General features: G+C 35.5%; 1 protein-coding gene across 9 annotated transcripts in view; it reads right to left on the bottom strand.

Moving 5' to 3' along the window:
- The window catches only part of LOC6646126 (muscleblind-like protein 2), a 145,284-nt gene that overhangs the window by 27,358 nt on the left and 99,436 nt on the right, over positions 1-18,490 (bottom strand). For all 9 annotated transcript variants that reach the window (XM_023177762.2, XM_023177763.2, XM_023177765.2 and 6 more), the window contains 2 exons: positions 2,881-3,051; positions 863-1,045 (listed from right to left, as the gene is read on the bottom strand). In XM_023177762.2, coding sequence (XP_023033530.1) covers positions 863-1,045; positions 2,881-3,051 — 354 coding nt within the window. The remainder of the gene's footprint in view (positions 1-862; positions 1,046-2,880; positions 3,052-18,490) is intronic.

Genomic DNA, 18,490 nt, shown 5'->3' with positions numbered 1-18,490 from the left:
TTGTTGTAGTAAGAATAGTAGTAGTTTTTTGGTTGTATTGTTTTTGATTGGTTTTGATTTGCTTTAATTTGCTTTTGACCATCAAAAGTATGGAGAAAAGTTTTGCATTTATAGCTGCAAAGCCATAAGCGCCTAAAAGGCTGCAACAAATTGGGCTTAGAGACTTAATACACTTAAATGGAATCACAATTAAACAACCAAAGAAGTTAAATCAAAATAATAAAACAATAAAGAGAACTAAAAACAAATTTTTCTTGCTTTTTTGTATATTACAGAAAATGAAAATAGTTTTGGCATTTTTAGTTTCCATCTTTTGCAGTTTGTTAGAAAACAAATAAACAAAAAAAGTCAAGTTAATAATTATCATCAATACGAATGTGTGTGTCAAATCATTTTTCGGTATTTATTTTGTTGTTTTCCATGACAAGACAACAACAATAATAAAATAACCGTACAAGTTGTTAAGTTGCAATAGTTTTTCATAGTTTTTCTTTTTGTTTTTTTTTTTTTTTATACATATAAATGAGTCTTAAATAATACAAGTTTTTGGCATGCCACAAAAAAAAAAAAAAAAAATAAAACATAACGAAACGAAAACGAACCGAAACAAATTTTGCTCAATTTGCTCTTGTAAGTATGTTTATGTCAAATTCGTTTCAATTTTTGTTCAACAAACAAACGAAAAGCATTAAACAATAATTTTAAATTATTTTTAAACATTTAAATCATAAACATTGAACAAATAAATTCATATAGTAGTTAATTGATATTGAAATTGGAAATATTCATATTCATATTGCTTAAAATGGGGGTATAGGTAGGAGGGGAAAATACATTTGTTTTGGATGCATGGAAAACTCACCTCTAATCGGTCGGAACGTGGTATTTTCTGTTGGGCCACCTGCACAGTCTGTGGAACAACTGGTCCCAGTTGTGAGGCAACGGCCGTTGGATCCGGCCCCAGTAAAGTAGGCACTAAGTGTCCAGTTGGATAATATGGACTATATGTGTTGGCTGGTATTCCAGACAAATATGGATTTGCGGCCTAAAGGGAGAAAGGCAGAGACACAAAGACACAGAGTGAGAGAGAGAAAGCCATTAAGCCATTATAATAATTCATCATCAGAGTATTTGTCAAAGTGAATGAAGAGAGGGGGAGGGTTGGGCTAAATTCTAGGTAAGTAAGTAAGTGTGTGTGTCCATTTATCATCTGCAAAATACTTGCCACAAACAGCAAAGCTATTTCTATATGCATTTTGTGTTCTCTCAATCTAAAATGATTTGGAATTTAACTTACTTAAATTGTGTACAGTTTGATTATCTTTTCCTAACAAAACTATAATCAACTTTGTTATAAAGCTGTTAATCTAATTGGAAATAATTTAAAAGTTCTATACAAGTATACCCTCTAAATTTTAAAGTTATATAGATTAACTCTTAGTCTATAAAGGAAAGGAAGGAAACATCCTGCATTGAATAAAAGATTCTTTACCGAATTAAGTTGTGACTGATTGCTTAATATCTTGATTTTTTTCTATGTCTTTAAACAATTCCGACTTTATTTAGCTCATATTAGGTTATTCCTTTTCCTAAACGTTATCTAAAGACAGGTATATCTCCGTTTTCTTCCTTTCCTACCAAGTTATTATGAAATTTTCATAGTAATGTCTTGTTTAATTTTATTAAGAGTAGAAATATTTTATATTGGAATTTAAATCTAACAATAAGACTAAAAATGTCATGATTTTTATGGAATTCTTCTAAATTGAGTCCAATGGAAATCTTCTAAAATAAAGTCTATAAAAAATAGAAGAAGAAGTCATATATTAAAGTACCGTTTGAAATTGGTAAAGAATTAAACAAGTAGGAGATTGACAAAGATGATTCAAATTTCACTAATAAAAAACAGTACTAGCCAAAAGAACTGACTTAAGAAAGTCCTTGACAGTTTCTGTGTGTGATTTTTGTTAGAGAAACCCAATTAATTAGCCTTTATATGAAACCTTTTTCTCTTAAAGAAAAAAGGAATAAACAAAACCTCAAAATGAATAGTATCTTTCATTAGAACTTAGCAATTTAATGAGCTCTACTTATAAATTACCCACACTAATTAACAAACGACACAAAGGCATTAATTGTTTAAACTATATACATACATTTCCTAACATGCACTTTAAAGGCAAAATGGCCTCAACCCCTTCCAACAACAAAAATGTTATCTCATTTATTCATAAGAGTATCTGAAAGTTTCTTTTATGGCATATGCCCCGCCTACATCATTCAGTGGGTTTTTAATATGCTTAACACGCTCTCAGTGGGGGAGGAGAGTAAAGTGAAACAGCAAATTTCTAATCCTACTCTAATGAAAATTCATGCATTTTTCAGCACTCTGACTGAGTCCTTTTTTTAATGGTTGCTGGCGTTTAGCAGCGTTGTGGAAAGGGAAAATAATAAAAAAAAAAACACGACTCGCTTTGGCAATTATTTGAGAATTAATTTTCGATTTGTTAGATGTTGAGAAAAGGAATAGAAGACAGAAGAAGTAGATGAAAAAATGAAAACCTCAAAATGAACTGAACCCAATGAATAATACATGGCTACTGCTTCGTTTTCATTTCCTTCCTTTGACTCATTTTCGCGCATTTTGAATAGATTTTTTTTTCAGCTTCCTCTTGGTTTTTTCTTTTTGGCTTGGGTATATTCATAGTCATGCTTTGCGTTTGCTTATAAATATTCATATATAATTTTTCCTTTCTTTTTCACTGCTAAACTAGAATTTTGCTTCTTTTGGGTTCTGGCTTAGGAATTCAATTAAAATATTAGACTAAAAGAGAATGAAATGGGTCAGAGGGCATAAAAGGATAGAGGAAAATTACTTACCACAGCTTGCACTTGGCCCGATATAACCGGCTGACCGGGTGCTATGCCCATCTGTTGCATCAATGCGTTCTTTAGGGCCAAATGATTGCGTCCATTTATCAATAATTGATCCTTCAAATGCTGTGGTGGATGAAAATATTTGCACGGCGGTTTATCACGATTACAGCGACCCTGCAAAAGTAAGAAAGAAAAAAAATATAATAAATATTTGCAACATCAATTTGTAAATGCAAAATATGTTTATGACATATTTCATAAATTGTATTATGAATGTTAAATCTTTATATAAATGATTGTGACTAACCAGAGAGAACACAAATTTCAGCAAAAGAATAAACTTAAATAAACAAAAGTTTCAACTAACTTTGCTGCAAAAGGTAAACATTAGAATAATGTATACTTTCCACTTTGGTATTCAGCACATGGTTGAATAATCACCGAGCTTAGATTACCATCATTCTGTCCACTTTCATGTCCAACTATTATTTTCTTTGCTCTATGTATTTACTTAAACCAAATCGTGCAATTAACTGCATGAAATTGCCCTTCGTTTTTATTGCATACCTTCCGCCCCCCTCCTATTTACATTGCATACATTTCTCAACATTTTTGATGCAAAATTCTTGAAATAACAAAAAAAAATAAACATTAAACATGCATATTTTGAATACCCTTTGTGAGTCCTTGGGTTAATTCAGTATATTTAAGTAACAAGTCATTGTTAGCCAAAATTTCTATACAGAGCTGTTCACTTTTTTATTTTAATTGAAAAATTATCAAATAACGAGTAGAAGTACATATTAAGATATTTCAGTTTAATTTTATATTGAAAGTGTTTGCTGATTTCGTAATTTTTGCGGTGCCTAACAGGGAATTCAAATTTATGTTGCCTACTTTGGCGGGCTGCAGATATAAATTAAAAAACAATCATAAGATGATTAAATTAAGTTTATTACAACCTTAAAAAATTAAAAACCCTAAGAATTTTTATTAAAATTACTAAATTTACTTAATAAACTAAGTTGTTTGCAAAATTTTCATATTTTTTCATTCATTAAAGTACAAAAATTTTGGTTTTGCCTCTTAGATTAGTTTTGATTGAAATGTTATGAATTATGTTAATTTTTATAGGATAATTGTGTGCTCGTCTTAGTTGCTTACAATTTTTACTTGACGTGCTTCGAGAACATTTTTAGGAAAAGGCAAAGTAACAACCCTTCGAAGCAATTAACTGCATGAAATTTTGCATTTCGCTTTCATTTTCACAGTTGTAGTTTTTGGCATTACACAAACATTTCTCAACATTTTTAAGGGGAAATTGTGGTAGTAATTGTTGTTGAGAATAATAACAAGACCGAAAACAGCAAACATGGATACTGTTTTTTTTTTCTTTCCTTTTTTTTTTTTTTGTATTTAATGGTAACTGCAAAAAATACACAAGAAAAAAATGAAAGCGCGGAATGAATTTCACTTCATTAGCACGTGTAATTATGGCCAGGGATTATGGCTTTCAACTCGCTCACTCTCGCTTTGTGTTGGCCTGAATGTCAACAATAATTTTAATGACCATTTGTGTGTGAGTGTGTGTGTTTCAGTGTGTGTGTGTAAGGGAGAGTTGGCTAATGCCCTTTGGCAGTTCGTTGGCAGTAGGCATGCAATATTGCATGTTGGCAAAAAAAAAACAGGAAAAAAGAAAAACGAGATTTTTCACAACCAAGCCGCCATAATTTCACCCACAAGTAGAGGGAGAAGGAGAGAGAGAGAGAGAGAGAGAGAGAGCGAGAGAGAACAGACGAGTAAACAAATATGCATGTAAATTATATTTAATTCAGAGCAAATGAAGTTAACAAATATTTGCATAAACCAACGACGAGGAGATGATGATGGCAACAAGGACTACAACGACTCCTCCTGGACAACACAAACACACACAAACACACACACATACAAGTTGAGTTGTAAAATACCATCAAAAAAAGCATTAACCAAAACTAATTTCAAATGAAACGAAGTATCGCATACCCTAAAAAAAGACTTAATTGTCTTTTGAGATACTCTTGAGCTGTTTTTTATTCCGATTTAATAAATTGTTTGATCTAAGTTGATCGAAGAAAACCTTTATGGTCTTGGCTTAAGGATAAAAAGCTTTGGTAGCTAAGAACAAAGGTGATGAATGCCAAAAAGGAGAAAAAAGCGAAGATCAAGGTTAAAGAACATCAAAAAAGGAAGTGTTTCAAGATGATAGAATCTATTAATTGTCTTTGAAATCTTAAAAGTCAAGAAAAAAAAGCCATTTTATGTAATCAAATGAAATATTATAAAATAAGTTTAGGGGACATCAAAAAGAAGTCTCTGACTCAAAAAAGTTTGATGATTAGGCACCTAGTAGAGACATTTTCCACAAATGTCCCATCAAAGGGTATACAATTCTCCCCTATTCTCTTCTTTTCCTCTCTCACACTGTGTGTATGTGTGCATAAATTGATTGTTTACTTGGCCATTGCACAAACAGAACATGATGGCATATTCTTTATATATTTTGTTTTTTGCAATTGAAAAATGTTTTTAAAAATTCAATATATATTTGAATGAATGCAAGATTTAAAACTGAGAGAGAGAGAGAGATAGAGAGAGAAAGTGATAGAAAGAGATGACAAAAGTTTTAAGCAAATATAAAAATATTGAATTAGACTAATTAATTGGCAAAGTTCATTGAAATTTTGTGTATTGATGATGGCATTTCAAACAATTTAATAAGCTTCTGTATTTCAATGTTTCTCATTTTGAAAATTGGCTGAAAATATTTGACTAATAAATACTTTTGGTAATGTTGGTTTTGCAATTTTGCTATCAAATGCAAAATGCATGCAAAATATTTATTGACAATAAGCAAATATTTTTGGCTGCTTAAACTCAAAAATTTCAATCAGACACACACACACACACAGATACAAACTAACACATCAAATGTGTCGCCTAAAAGCAGGCAACACTGAGCAGTGGAAATCAGCCAGCAGGCAACAGCCAACAGCCACTTGCTTCACGAATACATAGCAAGCGATGTGCATGTATGTGTGGGTGTGTGTGCATGTGTGTGTGTAGTATGTTTTGTTTGTCTATTTGTCAGTATGTCGGTGCGTTTGTTTGTTTGTTTGTTCGTTTATTTGTCTGTTTGTCTGTGTAGCAATGGCTGTAATTTAATGCTTCGATTGAGTTTATTTAACAACAGCAACAGATTTCATGGCTGCATTTTTCAGATGCTTTCTCACTCTATCTCAATTACTAGCTATGCTATTCTCCTACTATCTCTCTCTCTCTCTGTCGTTCGTTTGCTCCTTTTTCATGTTGTGTTTTCAAATTGTTTTGCAAAATGTCGCTACAATTTGCCTTCTTTTCTCTCTGGCACTCTATCCTTTATACATTTCATTCATTATAATGTGTACACTCGCCGCCACTTGTACTAATTTGCAATAATTAAATACTAATGCGATTTTTATAACATCGTCGACGTTCCCCATTCTATCTAACCAAATCTCTACTTGTTGCCCAGGCAACGGCACTTGTAACTAGGTTAATTGCAATTGATTGGCAATAAGGCGCTCAGGCGTACAGGCGATGGTGGCTCTAGCAACAGTTTAAGATATTTGATTGGTTTATCATTAGCCAGAGTCTAGTAAATGGGTCAACGTCATAAACTGACCTAATGGACATGGCTATAAAATTTAATTGGGCTTCTTCTGCACACAACAAAACCAAACAAGCATATGTTAGGTGAAGTGAAAAGTATTGATTGACATCAATTTTGCTTTAGAAAATATTCAATTATAAAACATTATCCATTGTTAAGCCATACCTTATAGATTTTAAGATAAATCAAATTATTTGACTTAAACAATTGAAACGAATTGCATAATAGATCGTGTCATGTAGATACTGTCTATTCTTGTTGATTATATTATTTGTTATCCATTTCTGTAGTGACAGATTGCAAATATAAATTTTAAAATGAAATAAAATAACAGTTTTTTTTGTTTGCAATAGAAAAATGTTTTGTTAATATATCGTGTTGCCCGTGTTGGATTATGAAACAAGAATTGGATATTAAAGACAATCAGTTTTGATGAGCTTCACTCAAGCTGGACAAAAATCTATTACAAATTAATAATAATCACAAATATATGCATTAATTTTTAAAAGTTATTATAGGTACTTGGTTTAAATTAGATATACATTTGGACTACTTAAAGTTATATGTATATTCATATTAGAAAGATGTTAGATCCCCAAACATATTTAGAGATTAGCAGGGCAAAAAGTAGCATGTCTTAGTCATCATTTGAAAATATTTTCTCGAATAAGTCTCAATGAAAAACTTTTCCAAAATACAATTTATGTGTTTTAAATTTTCAAACAAATTTGTCTTGATTAGTGGGAAGCCATGAAAACAATGTTCTTCTGCCTCTTCTGTCTCTTCTGGGCAATCATTCACACACAATCGTTTTGCAATTTTTAAAGATATTTCCCAATGTCATTTTGTGTAGAAATTTAAATTGCATTTGGCTTTGCCCAGCCACTACAAGTACAATCAAATAAGACATTACTCTTTGCCTGGCATCAGGAGAGAAGCAGGAGCAGGAGCGGGAGAAGGAGCAAAAAGTGGTTGGCTGGTTGGATGGTTGGTTGGTTGGTTGGCAATGCCATCTTTTCGCACGTTTTGCATACTATAATGCGCCGTTGGCCGTGGCAGACATTATCTCAAATGCCAAGTTGCGCGTGGCTATGGCCTCATGGTGTTGGCCCCTTTTGCTCTGCTCTGTGGTGCTTGGCTTGTAGGGCAATTTCTTTTGGCTGGCGCCCGTAGATATGCAACACTTTCTTGCCGCCTTGAGTTCTCCTTCTGGTGCTTCTTCTTATTCTTGTTCACTCTGTTTGACATTGCCACCGCGATTTTCTTCTCTTTTTTACGTTTACGGAGAGGTTTTACTTTTTTTTTTACGTTTTTTCTCTTTATTTTTTTGCCATACGCCACACTAAACATTTTCATGTCATTTCGATTGTAATCTGCATGAATGCCTCTCGCAACTCACTACCCAGGCACCAGGGAACACAGTTGAGGGAGGGGGAGGGGGACGAGGAGAGCAGAAAAAACTGTTTGAAAAAAAAGGCGGCGAGTGTGAAAATTGCAAATGGTGTCCACTCACGCACACAAAAAAGGGAAAGAAGAGAATTGAAGATGAACGCAAGTGAGAGATGGCGGGCAATGGGAGACAGACAGCATATTTGCATTTCCCCCCCCCGCTCGAAAAACCCCTTTCATCGACCAACCCAACACCCCCTGAACGCTGATTCACGCTGCATTTTTATTGCAAGACTCAAACACTTTTTTTTTTTGTTAGAGCAATTTTTTTTTTATTTGCTGTGCAGATTATCCGCTTTAAATTGCAATGATTACTTTTTCTTCTCGCCTTATTTTTTTTCGTTTTTTGCATCGCTTTTGGTTTGGAATGGTAACTCTGGCATTTCAGAGCCATTTTTCTTTTTCGCTACGCTCCGAAACAATGTCCTGTCGTCTGTCGTCGGATTGAAGAGATGGAGAGGATGGAGCAGCAGCAGCACCAGGAGCATGAAGAGACGACATCATGTCCAATGTCCGTCCATGTCGCATTGGCTAAGGAATTTTTCATGTTTTCATGACAAGAGAAACCCAAGGCTAGAAGAGGGATCAAGAAGGAGTGAGAAGAGTGGTGCAAGTCAAGTCCAGTCATGTATATCGTCGCGTATCGCATTGCCATTTGCCGACATGCGTCTTCTTCAGGAGCAGCCAAGGAGCAGCTGCTGCCCAACAGCACTCTCTCTCTCTCTCTGTGTGTGTGTGTGTGTGTGTTGGCCATGGCCAAGACCAAGACGATGTTGGGTATTAAATGTCATTTTGCATTTCGTGACAAGTTGGCTAATCTGACTCGAAAGTTATTTATTTCTTCTTTGTTGAGTGCAAAAGGAATTTTTCTTACACTTTACCATTTTTACATGAGATTCTTTCTTCTATTCTTTTAGTTTCCTATCGTTTTTTGTGTCCTTAGTTTGCTTAGGGTTCACTTATCCCTCTGCCATTCTATATCTCTCGTTCTGTCTTTTTGTAGTAGCCTTATCTGTATACTCAATTTTAGCTACTTTTCTTCAATTTGGCGACGATAGAAATCGCCTTTGAATGTTAATAAAACGGATTTTTATGCAAATTTAAAACTGTTTAGTGGTCGGTCGACGCTTCACAGCTTTTGGTATGCAAAAGGAATTAAAGAAAGTAAACCAAAAAGGATTCTGCTTATCGCTAGATTCGAAGAAGGGTTGGCCAGTCAATTTATGGTAAGTTTTGCCATAAAATTACAGATAATTGTGGAATAAATTTAACACTTTTCTATATAAACTATTTACTATAAAGTTTATGGGAAACTTTTTGTATTTTTTTTTTTTTTTGGTTCAACAAGAAAATATATTTAACCATGCATAGACTTCCATTTAAGGCTTTATGCACACAACAAATGGCAAAATAATGAAAAAAGGAGTGGGGAAAGAAAGCAAGAGAGAGAGAGAGAGAGTGAGAGAGAGAGGGAGATAGGGTGAGAGGAAGAAAGTATCAACAAGAAACTTTCTCATAGCATAATTCCTGACATTTTCAACTGCATTTTTTGGTCTATACTTAAATAAGCTCGTCCTGCCAGCAAAATTTAATGCAAACTAACGACACTACAAGCTTTAGCACTTTAGAGCCAACACACACATACTTATATATAGACACACACACACACATATATATAGAGGAGATAAAGTGAGATAGGAAGATACATACACACACTCACACAGAGGCAATGGCACACACTGACAGTGAGAGAAAGAGACACAAAATTGAAAACTATTTTCGGCGCTTAACTGAGAACTCAATTTGTATCCACTTGGTCTACATGCAGGACGAACACATGCACACACACAATCTCACACACACATGCACAAGCGGGAGGCGAGAGGAAACGAAGCTCAGCTCAATAACACAAATAACAAATAGAGATAATCAAAAAGCAATTGCAAACAGCAAGTAAAGCCTAAAAATAACCAAAACAACTGACCAACAGAGCAAAAAGGATGGACCAGAGAAGAAAAGGGCGGACAGAAAGAGGCAAACGAAGAGACCAAATAGTGAGGTATTTATTTTATAAATGCCAGCAACAAAACAAATTAAAAATGACAGAGGCAAAAAGAAATCAAGGCAAAAAACCTAGATAAAGTTTTGCCTTATTTTTTGTTTACTCATTGCAAGTTTAATTTTCAATATGGCAAACGAAAAGTAGAAGAACAGAGAGAGAGAAGGAGAGGGAAAAGAGAAGGCAATGAAAATGAAAATATTTTCGTAAAATGCAAACAAATTGGCAAAAGGCAAATGGTCAATATTTGTTGTGCATAGAAACGAAGCGATGCAAAAGCAAAGGCAGGCAAGGCAAAAGTGTTTGCCTACGAACAGGACAAAACAATGCGGAAAAATGATGCAGAGGTGTGTGCTTGTGTGTGTGTGTGGAGGGGATGGGGAAGGGGAAACGACGACCAGCGGTGCATGTTAAGCGTTTTTCCTCAGACAATGCAAAAATGTGAAATGTGCGCAGGAAAAAGCAACAGTCTGGCTGTAGCTGGCTATCTGCAGCAGTCACTGAACTTCGCCTAAAAGCAGGCAACACAAAAACCACACACACACGCACACATTGAGACGATACAAAACAATGCGCGTTGCTGGAGCCTATATGAATGGGGTGCCTCTCAATTCAACTCACTCTTTTTCTCTCGGTCCCTTTTTGTATGTATGTATGTTTTTTTTCAATCATGCGTTTCGTTTCGTTCGTTCGTTGGCTCGTTCATTCATTCATTCATTCATTCACCGCCATTGCATTGCATACTTTTGGGATTTGCATCAGATTCCCAGCGTGCGTTCCATGTGCAAATCGTCGCTCTCTCTCTCTCTCTTTCTCTCTCTCTTTGTGCTATCTGCCATCTCTTTTCAGCTCTGATATTTGCATTTTTAGGCCCTGCATTTGGCCCAGTGCGACAAATCTGACTTTGTTGCTTTAATTTTAAAATACATATCCACATACACACACACAGACACATGTTACTGGACTGTGTGTGTGGCTGAACAATTATCAGGAGGATTTGCCATTAGCCATCAGTTAGGGGATTTGTGTTAATTGAAAAATGTGTAATCGAGTGAGAGAGAGAGTGGAGTGGACAAACTCTGCTGTAGCTAATAAAACTGGATTAGGCTTAGGCCCAACAAAAATGACCAAAGAAAAAGAGAGAGAGAGAGAGGAGAGAAAACTATTGCATAGCTTTGGGGACACATTAGGTTTAAAGTTTTTAACTACTTTAATGGATCTCTCAACGGCAAGTGGTTAGTTTTTTTTTTGCATTTTTATCAATCAACGCTCACTCAAGTAGCACACAACTGTACTTGCATTTTTGCTCATTTCCACAATCATTGGCTCCGCTGGCTCTTATCATCAGCCACGAAATTCACTTAATTTAATTAAAGTGCACTACGTTCAGAGAAGTAGAAAAAAATGAAAAGCAACCAAAAATGCCAGAGAGAAAATGCCAAATGAAATGATGGAAAAAAAAAAAAAATAGTGAGAGTAAAAATAAAAAAAATTACTTCAACGCCAACGCCAACACCGATAGAGGCGCCAAAAAGTATGCAATGCCACTGGTCATTTCGCTCACATCATCGTCATCACCAGCAGCAGCAGCAGCCGCAGCAGGAGCAGGAGCAGGAGTGTCATCATCATCAACATCATCATCGTCGTCGTCGTCATCGTCATCGTCAAGCGCGTCATTGCTTCATTTTCGCTTGCCGTTGCGCCCCCCGAATTAATTTCCGTTTTGCAAACCAATTGAAAATCCAATTTTCAATACACAAACCTACATACTACGTACAACTCTACTCTCCTCTCTCTCTCACTATCTTTTTCTCTTTCCACTGGCATCTCTTTTGCTGGGGCATACGTTTAACTAACGTTCACCCCCTCCCCACTGCTGCCCAAGTTCTGTTCCCTCCATGCAACTCCTCACACTTCAACCAACCATGAGCACACGTGCAAAAGTTTGCTCACATTTAAAGAGCTTTAAGAGACGGGAGGGAGAAGCAGGGAGGGAGGGCGTATAAAAAAGCAGCAAAAATTGGAGGGAGGGAGAGGCACAGAAGAGACCATAGCAGCAGCAGCAGGCAGCTGGCAGTCAGGCCAATGGCCATTGCGCCTAAAAGTAGGCAACAATATATGGGCATTAAACGTAAACCGACTGCAGGCACAGGCTACCGCCACGTCGTCCTGCGGTCGTAACCCGTCCATTTTACCTCCTCTTTCCCTCTCTCGCCCTCTCTCTCTCTGCTCTTGTTTGCATTGCCGTGTTTATTTGTATACAAACACACACGCACAAACTTGCATATAGATATATATGTATATATATATATGTATATACATATATACATACTGGTCAACTCGCATATGGCCACATAATGCACGCCATGGCGCCTCCCCGTTTAAAAACGTTGCCAGGGATTCCTGCGACAGCAAGCACCAACATTGCAACCGGCCACGTGTACCTCTTGCTTGTGCCACTCGGTGGCACATTGATTTTTTCTATGGCTGTTGCAAAAAACGAAACAAAAACAAAACCAACAAAACAGAAGACAGGGGCAAACTAAAGAACCTACGGCTACGATTTGACCACATGGCTACGCCATATTTTGCCGCTTTTCCAATTGCCTTTCGACCAATTGAACAATGGGCTCCATGCAAATACCAAACAATCTAGAAAACTAATTAATTCAAATTTCTTACTTTTAAAATCTTCTAGAAATTACAGCCAAAACTTAAAGAACGTTAAAATCTTTATTTCTATTCAATTATAACAAATTTAACATCATATTCTAATAAGAGAATATATATTGAATCTTTGAAGTTAACTTCATATAAAGTAAAGAATCTCATTACAAATAAAATAGATGAAACAAATAATATTAAACATATTAAAAAGACTAAAAAGGGGCCTCAAAAAATAAAAACAATGACGAAAATCAAGCAAAAAAATAAAGTAAATTCTGTTTAAATTTGTCTTTACAACGAAAATTGTAAAAACTTATTTATTTTTATATGAAAATATTGTGAATTTAAACCCAAAGTCAGAATTATTTCAGAAGTTCACACTGTTCAGTTTGAGTAAGTGAACTTTGTTTATTTGTTCCACTGTTCTATAGAATGGTCAATTGGTTAGCTTGGCCCTTTAGTCTGCCTTCAAGTGGCCCTGCAGGACACAAAACTCCTGCAACCATTTGTATATATACACATACACATTATATATATGTAGTAGATAAATATGTATACCAGCATTTTATATACATATATATATTTTTTTTTGTATAACTTTTGTTCCAATTGCAAATGAATATCAATGAAGAATTTTTCGTTATTTGCTGTTTTGGTAGACAAATTTTTTTGCGCTTGGGCAACATTTTTGTTTGACTTTTTTATGGCACATTGCTGGCTAGGGTGGGGGGTGTGGTATTGGGCAGAGAGGTAGGTAATAGGAGTTATATTTGTATGTGTCTCTCTTTCAGCGTGTGGCTATAAAACTTTAAAAGCATTTTTTGTAAGCCTAAAAGCAGGCTATAGAGTTTTTGGTGAGTATCCACACATATAGATACTCGTATTTTGCCATTTCACTCACTTTGGCTCGTTTTTTTTATGGCACAGATAAATTTAAACACTGAACTTTTCAATGTGGCAAAGAGAAGAGAAGAGATCGCGGGTCATATAATTGGGCTAAAATGTCAAATGTAGAGCAACTTGGTCTTATCATGGCAGGAAATCAACACTCGCTCGCACACACACACACACACACACACAGAGTGACACACACTCATAGAAATAAACTGCGGCAACATTTAATGGTGAAATTCGGTTTTTTGGCAGACATTGATGACTTTTTAACTGCAGTCATTTGCAAGGCAACGTCGTTTACCCCCCCACACACACTCACACCTAAGCACACACACACACTCGCACACACTCACACTAAGATATGGCAAAATGTTTGCCTAGACTCTCTCTCTTACTTGCACACACTCTGGCATATCCGTTTCCGTTTCCATTTCTCTGCGGCTACATCGCGTGATGCGGCGATAAAAATAATCATCATAATGTAATATGAAAAGAGGCCAAGAAAAGTCAACTTTTCTTTTTAGGTATACATAGTAAGGGGGGTCTAGCTTTCCTCTGTTTTTTTTTTTGTTCGTTTCGTTTTCCTTTTTTTTCTTTTTGCTGTTGTTGCCTGCTGCTAATCGATTTTGTTGGCCCTTTTGCATATTTTAGCCATTATTTGTGACTTCTGCAATGTCCAAGTATTGTAATAAAGTTAACAAAGAAACCAAGGCCAAATTTTGACATGCCCCAAAACAGTGGCTATTGCTTTTACGATACCCTATAGATATGCTTATAGATAAACTGTCAATAGAGCTTTAAGTTATAGATATTTTATCTAGTTCCACAATATTTGAGTATATAAGCACTTGAAATGAGTTGCAATAAGTTTATTAGATAGTTACGAATTGATTGTTTTACTTTATTTATCACGCAATTTTATTATTTTTTTGCACTCATTTGTTTCTTATGGTGATTTTCATAAAAGAAAGTCGTTCGATTACCTGAGATCAAGGTTGTTCCTAGCCTAAATCGATCAAATTATTGTGGGCAAATTAATCGGAACATTATAGGAACTGACTTTGGATTTATATCTATTATAATTATATTATTATCTGATTTAACAAATTATAAATTATTCGCTAATTGACGCTTCCGATAACGAAAAGTTTGTAGAGTTGTTCTTATTGCTATTATCGATAACAAATAGTTGGAGTTGTAAGATCTCTTCACTAAATTTTTGGACTTTTTTGCTAGTATAGGGTATTGAAAAGTCGTCGATTAAAACACATTTCAGTTATATGTGGCTTATTTATGGACTTGACGTTTTTTGTTGTTATTGTTGTTGCTGTCGTTGTCGTTGTTGGCGCCTTTGCATGATCGTAAAATATACATATAGAAATAAAAGCCTCGACTGAGTCCTTTTTTTTTTGTTGTTTTTTGGTCAATAAAAACTTTTATTGTTTGTATGCGGCGTGTAGGCATAATCGGTTTTTCTCCCTCCTAATCCCCTCCTTTCCTCTCTTTCTTGTGAGGCAAATGTGTGGAATTATTATGGCATATTTATGGCAAATTTCATTCGGGGACAAATTGAAGCACAAGTCATTCGTCTTTTATTTTTCAGAGAATGAGAGAAAGAGAGAGATAACGACATAGATTTTCTTTAGTTTTTTTACCTCTTAGTTTGATTGAATCAACATTTTTGTAAATTTCGAAAGTTGTTCTACCCTTTTTGTAATGCTTTTGATGTTTAATTGTCTTTTTTTCCTTGTTGTTGCTGTGTTGTTTGATCTTACTTGTACATTGGCATTTAGAAAAAAACATTGCATAACTTGAGGGGCTTTTGTGCTAAAGCATTTTCCCTACTAGGAGGGCAAACTAATTGAAAAGGGAAGCCAGTACACACACACAGTATGGAATATATATATAAATGTATATAAGTGTGTGTGTGTGTAGGGAGGAAAAGAAGAGACGGCAAGGACAAAGTTTATGGCAAACATACAAACAAACACACATAGATGACATGAGACACGCTTTTAATAAATCCATCACATAACCCGCATTATTAAAAAGATCCAAGTCCTGACACGAACAAGCAAAGTTTTGCTGGCAAACAAACACACACATACACGCGCACAAACACGCATACATAGACTGAGATACACATATGAGAGAAACTCCCAGAGACACGAACACAAAAAGCGCTTATCAAATTTCCACAAACGATGACAATCAAACTGGCTAAAGAATCATCTTCCCTTTCTGTTATAGCTAACTGCTCCTGCTCCACCACCTACTTTCTCCTGCCCCTTCTCATTCGTCTTCTCCATTGGCTCTTCAATTTCTATACAGCAGTACTAGGAACAGGAGCCTTCGGGGAAGGAAGAGTTGATTGAGGTTTCGCCTCGTTGTCGTCTGGTTTTGAGTGAATGTAATCGCCAATAAAGTGCATAAAGCGCATATCTGAAGCGCAAGGACTCACTGACAATGGCCAGAAAGGGACAGAAAAGAGAGAGAGTGAGTGAGTGAATAGGAGACAGTCCAGAGGGACAGAAAGAAGATGGCTAGAAAGATAGATGTAGACAGAGAGATGGAAAGAGAAACCGTGCGAGCGAGAGAATATCGAAAGGATTCAATCAATGCGCAAACAAAAAGGCAAACAAGAGAGACTTTCCGGGCCAGGCACATAAATAATTCAATTGTCAACACACACATACCCATACTCACACACTGCATTGCATTGTGCCATAATATTTCGCCTCTTCGTCCGCTTCTTCTACGTTCTCCTCCAATATTAGTCTCCCCTTACAAGCTAAAGAAAAGTTTTTTTTTTTTTGCTTTTTTTGTTGTTATTTTGTTATACAAAAAAGTTTTCGCTTTTTGTTGTAACAACTTTATCGATTTACACAAAATGAGGCTCGTTATTAGTTTTTGGCCAAAAAGCAGCAGGAGGAACAGCATGTGTGGCCCAGGCAGCAGGACATCAGGACACCAAAGTACAATATATAGAAAGGAAGAGGAAGACCATCATCATCATCATCGTCATCTGATGGCCTCAATTAAAGTCTTGCGGCTGACTTTGTTTAAGCTGCAGCTAAGCCCTGCAACTAATATTAGAAGAGAATGAAGAAGCAAGCTCCTAGCCATGTTCCACTCTTCCTCTTTTTGGCTTATTGCTATGGCTTCTTTAAGTTGTCTCACATTTCTGCACTCACACCAGAAATTTCTTTTTTTGCTTTTTTTTTTATTGCCTGTCTTACCATTTTTTCTGGCCTTACCCCCTTTTTGCCTTCGGTTTCTTTTTTATGGCTCACACTCTTCTGGCTTTTATGATTTGTTTCAGTTTCAGTTCTTTCGATTTTAAAGAAGTAGCCCCTTACCTACACACACACACACACACACACACTTGTTTACACTCTTTTCCTCTCCCTCTTCTTGCGACAACTCCCTTTTTTGGCCTGGGCAATTTTTTATTGTTAGAAAATTGATTTCTTGTCTTTTATGGCATTGTCCTTTTGCCTGCTGCTGTTGGCAAATTTAATATGTTATCCCACGCTCTGTATGTGTGTGTGTGTGTGAGTGTGTCCTTCTTCTCCCCCATTCTGTTGTTGTTTGCTAGCAAAAATATTGAATTTTCTTGGCAAAACGGATAACATCTTTGCCGTGTTTGCGCAAAATGAAGCAACCAAAGGGAAAATTGTCTCTGCCTTCTACCCACATTCAATCTATCTATCTATCCATCTATCCCCTTCCCTGGCCCTTCATCTTGTGGTTACTTTTATTGGCCAACATGTGCTTTGTGTTTGTATTTAGAAAATTGAATTGAATTGAGCAGCAGCTAGAGAAATTATGACTGAGTAAAATAGTTGTAACCTAAAGCAAAGAAATAGTTCGCTGCAAAGTATGCTATGAAAAATTATTTATGGCCGCAATAAAATGTTGCCAAGGAATTTAAATAGTTAGTTGACAAAAAGAAAAGAGAGAGAAAGAGAGACAGCATTTTCGGAAAAGTCAAAATTAAATTGCGGCCATTTTTTATATATTATACTTTTTTTTTAAGCAACTGTTGAGCTTTTGAAATGGAAGAGAAAAATTATAAAATATTTTATTTGAATATATCCTGTAAAAAAGGAGAAAGAATATAAGGACACAGTCTATCTGTATATATAAAAAGAACAATAGATGTGGCCAGAAAGCAGTTGATACCTCAATAAGGCTTAAACAAATTCATTCAATGGGTGAGAAATTATTGTCTTTCGATGCCGAAATAGAACAGAGATAAATCTAAAGCGGTAGATCTAAAGATCTTATAAAAAAAGTCTCTTGTATATTAATCTCCAAGCCTTTTATTGCAAATTACTTTATTTACAATCAATTTAAACACAATTTATTCAAGGGTATTCTCTAGCCGTGGCAACTGTTTGGCAATAAAATTTTTTATTGTTTTTTTCATTATGAAAGCATTAGTGCATTTTTTTGTGTATTTTTTCTTTGTTTTTTGTTTTTTTCTACAATGTTTGTTTATGGAAATTCTGTTACTCTGGAGACTTCTTCTCACACAATGCAGTCATGTGAGAGCCCAAAGGGCAACACCGCGCCACAGGCAAATAACGCCAAATGATGAGGCAGGCAAACAAATAAAACGTTGGAAAAAAAAAACAAACACACATTTATATATATTTTTTAAAAATGGCTTTTTAAATTTGCTTTTCTAACAGAAAAAAAAAAAAAATTGTGCAGAGAAATGGAATGTTGGAGCAAAAAAAAAAGAACCATAAAAAATAATATCATGAATGCAATGACTTTTAATGTACAGTTATTGCGCAGCTGTCTGATGTGTGTGTCCCTACATTTATTTACCCCCTTCCCCCGCA

Source organism: Drosophila willistoni (assembly GCF_018902025.1).
Source record: "Drosophila willistoni isolate 14030-0811.24 chromosome 2L unlocalized genomic scaffold, UCI_dwil_1.1 Seg72.1, whole genome shotgun sequence".
NCBI classification, from domain to species: Eukaryota; Metazoa; Arthropoda; class Insecta; order Diptera; family Drosophilidae; genus Drosophila; species Drosophila willistoni.
The sequence above is the reverse complement of the archived record's forward strand: the minus strand, read 5'-3'. Positions and strand labels throughout refer to the sequence as shown.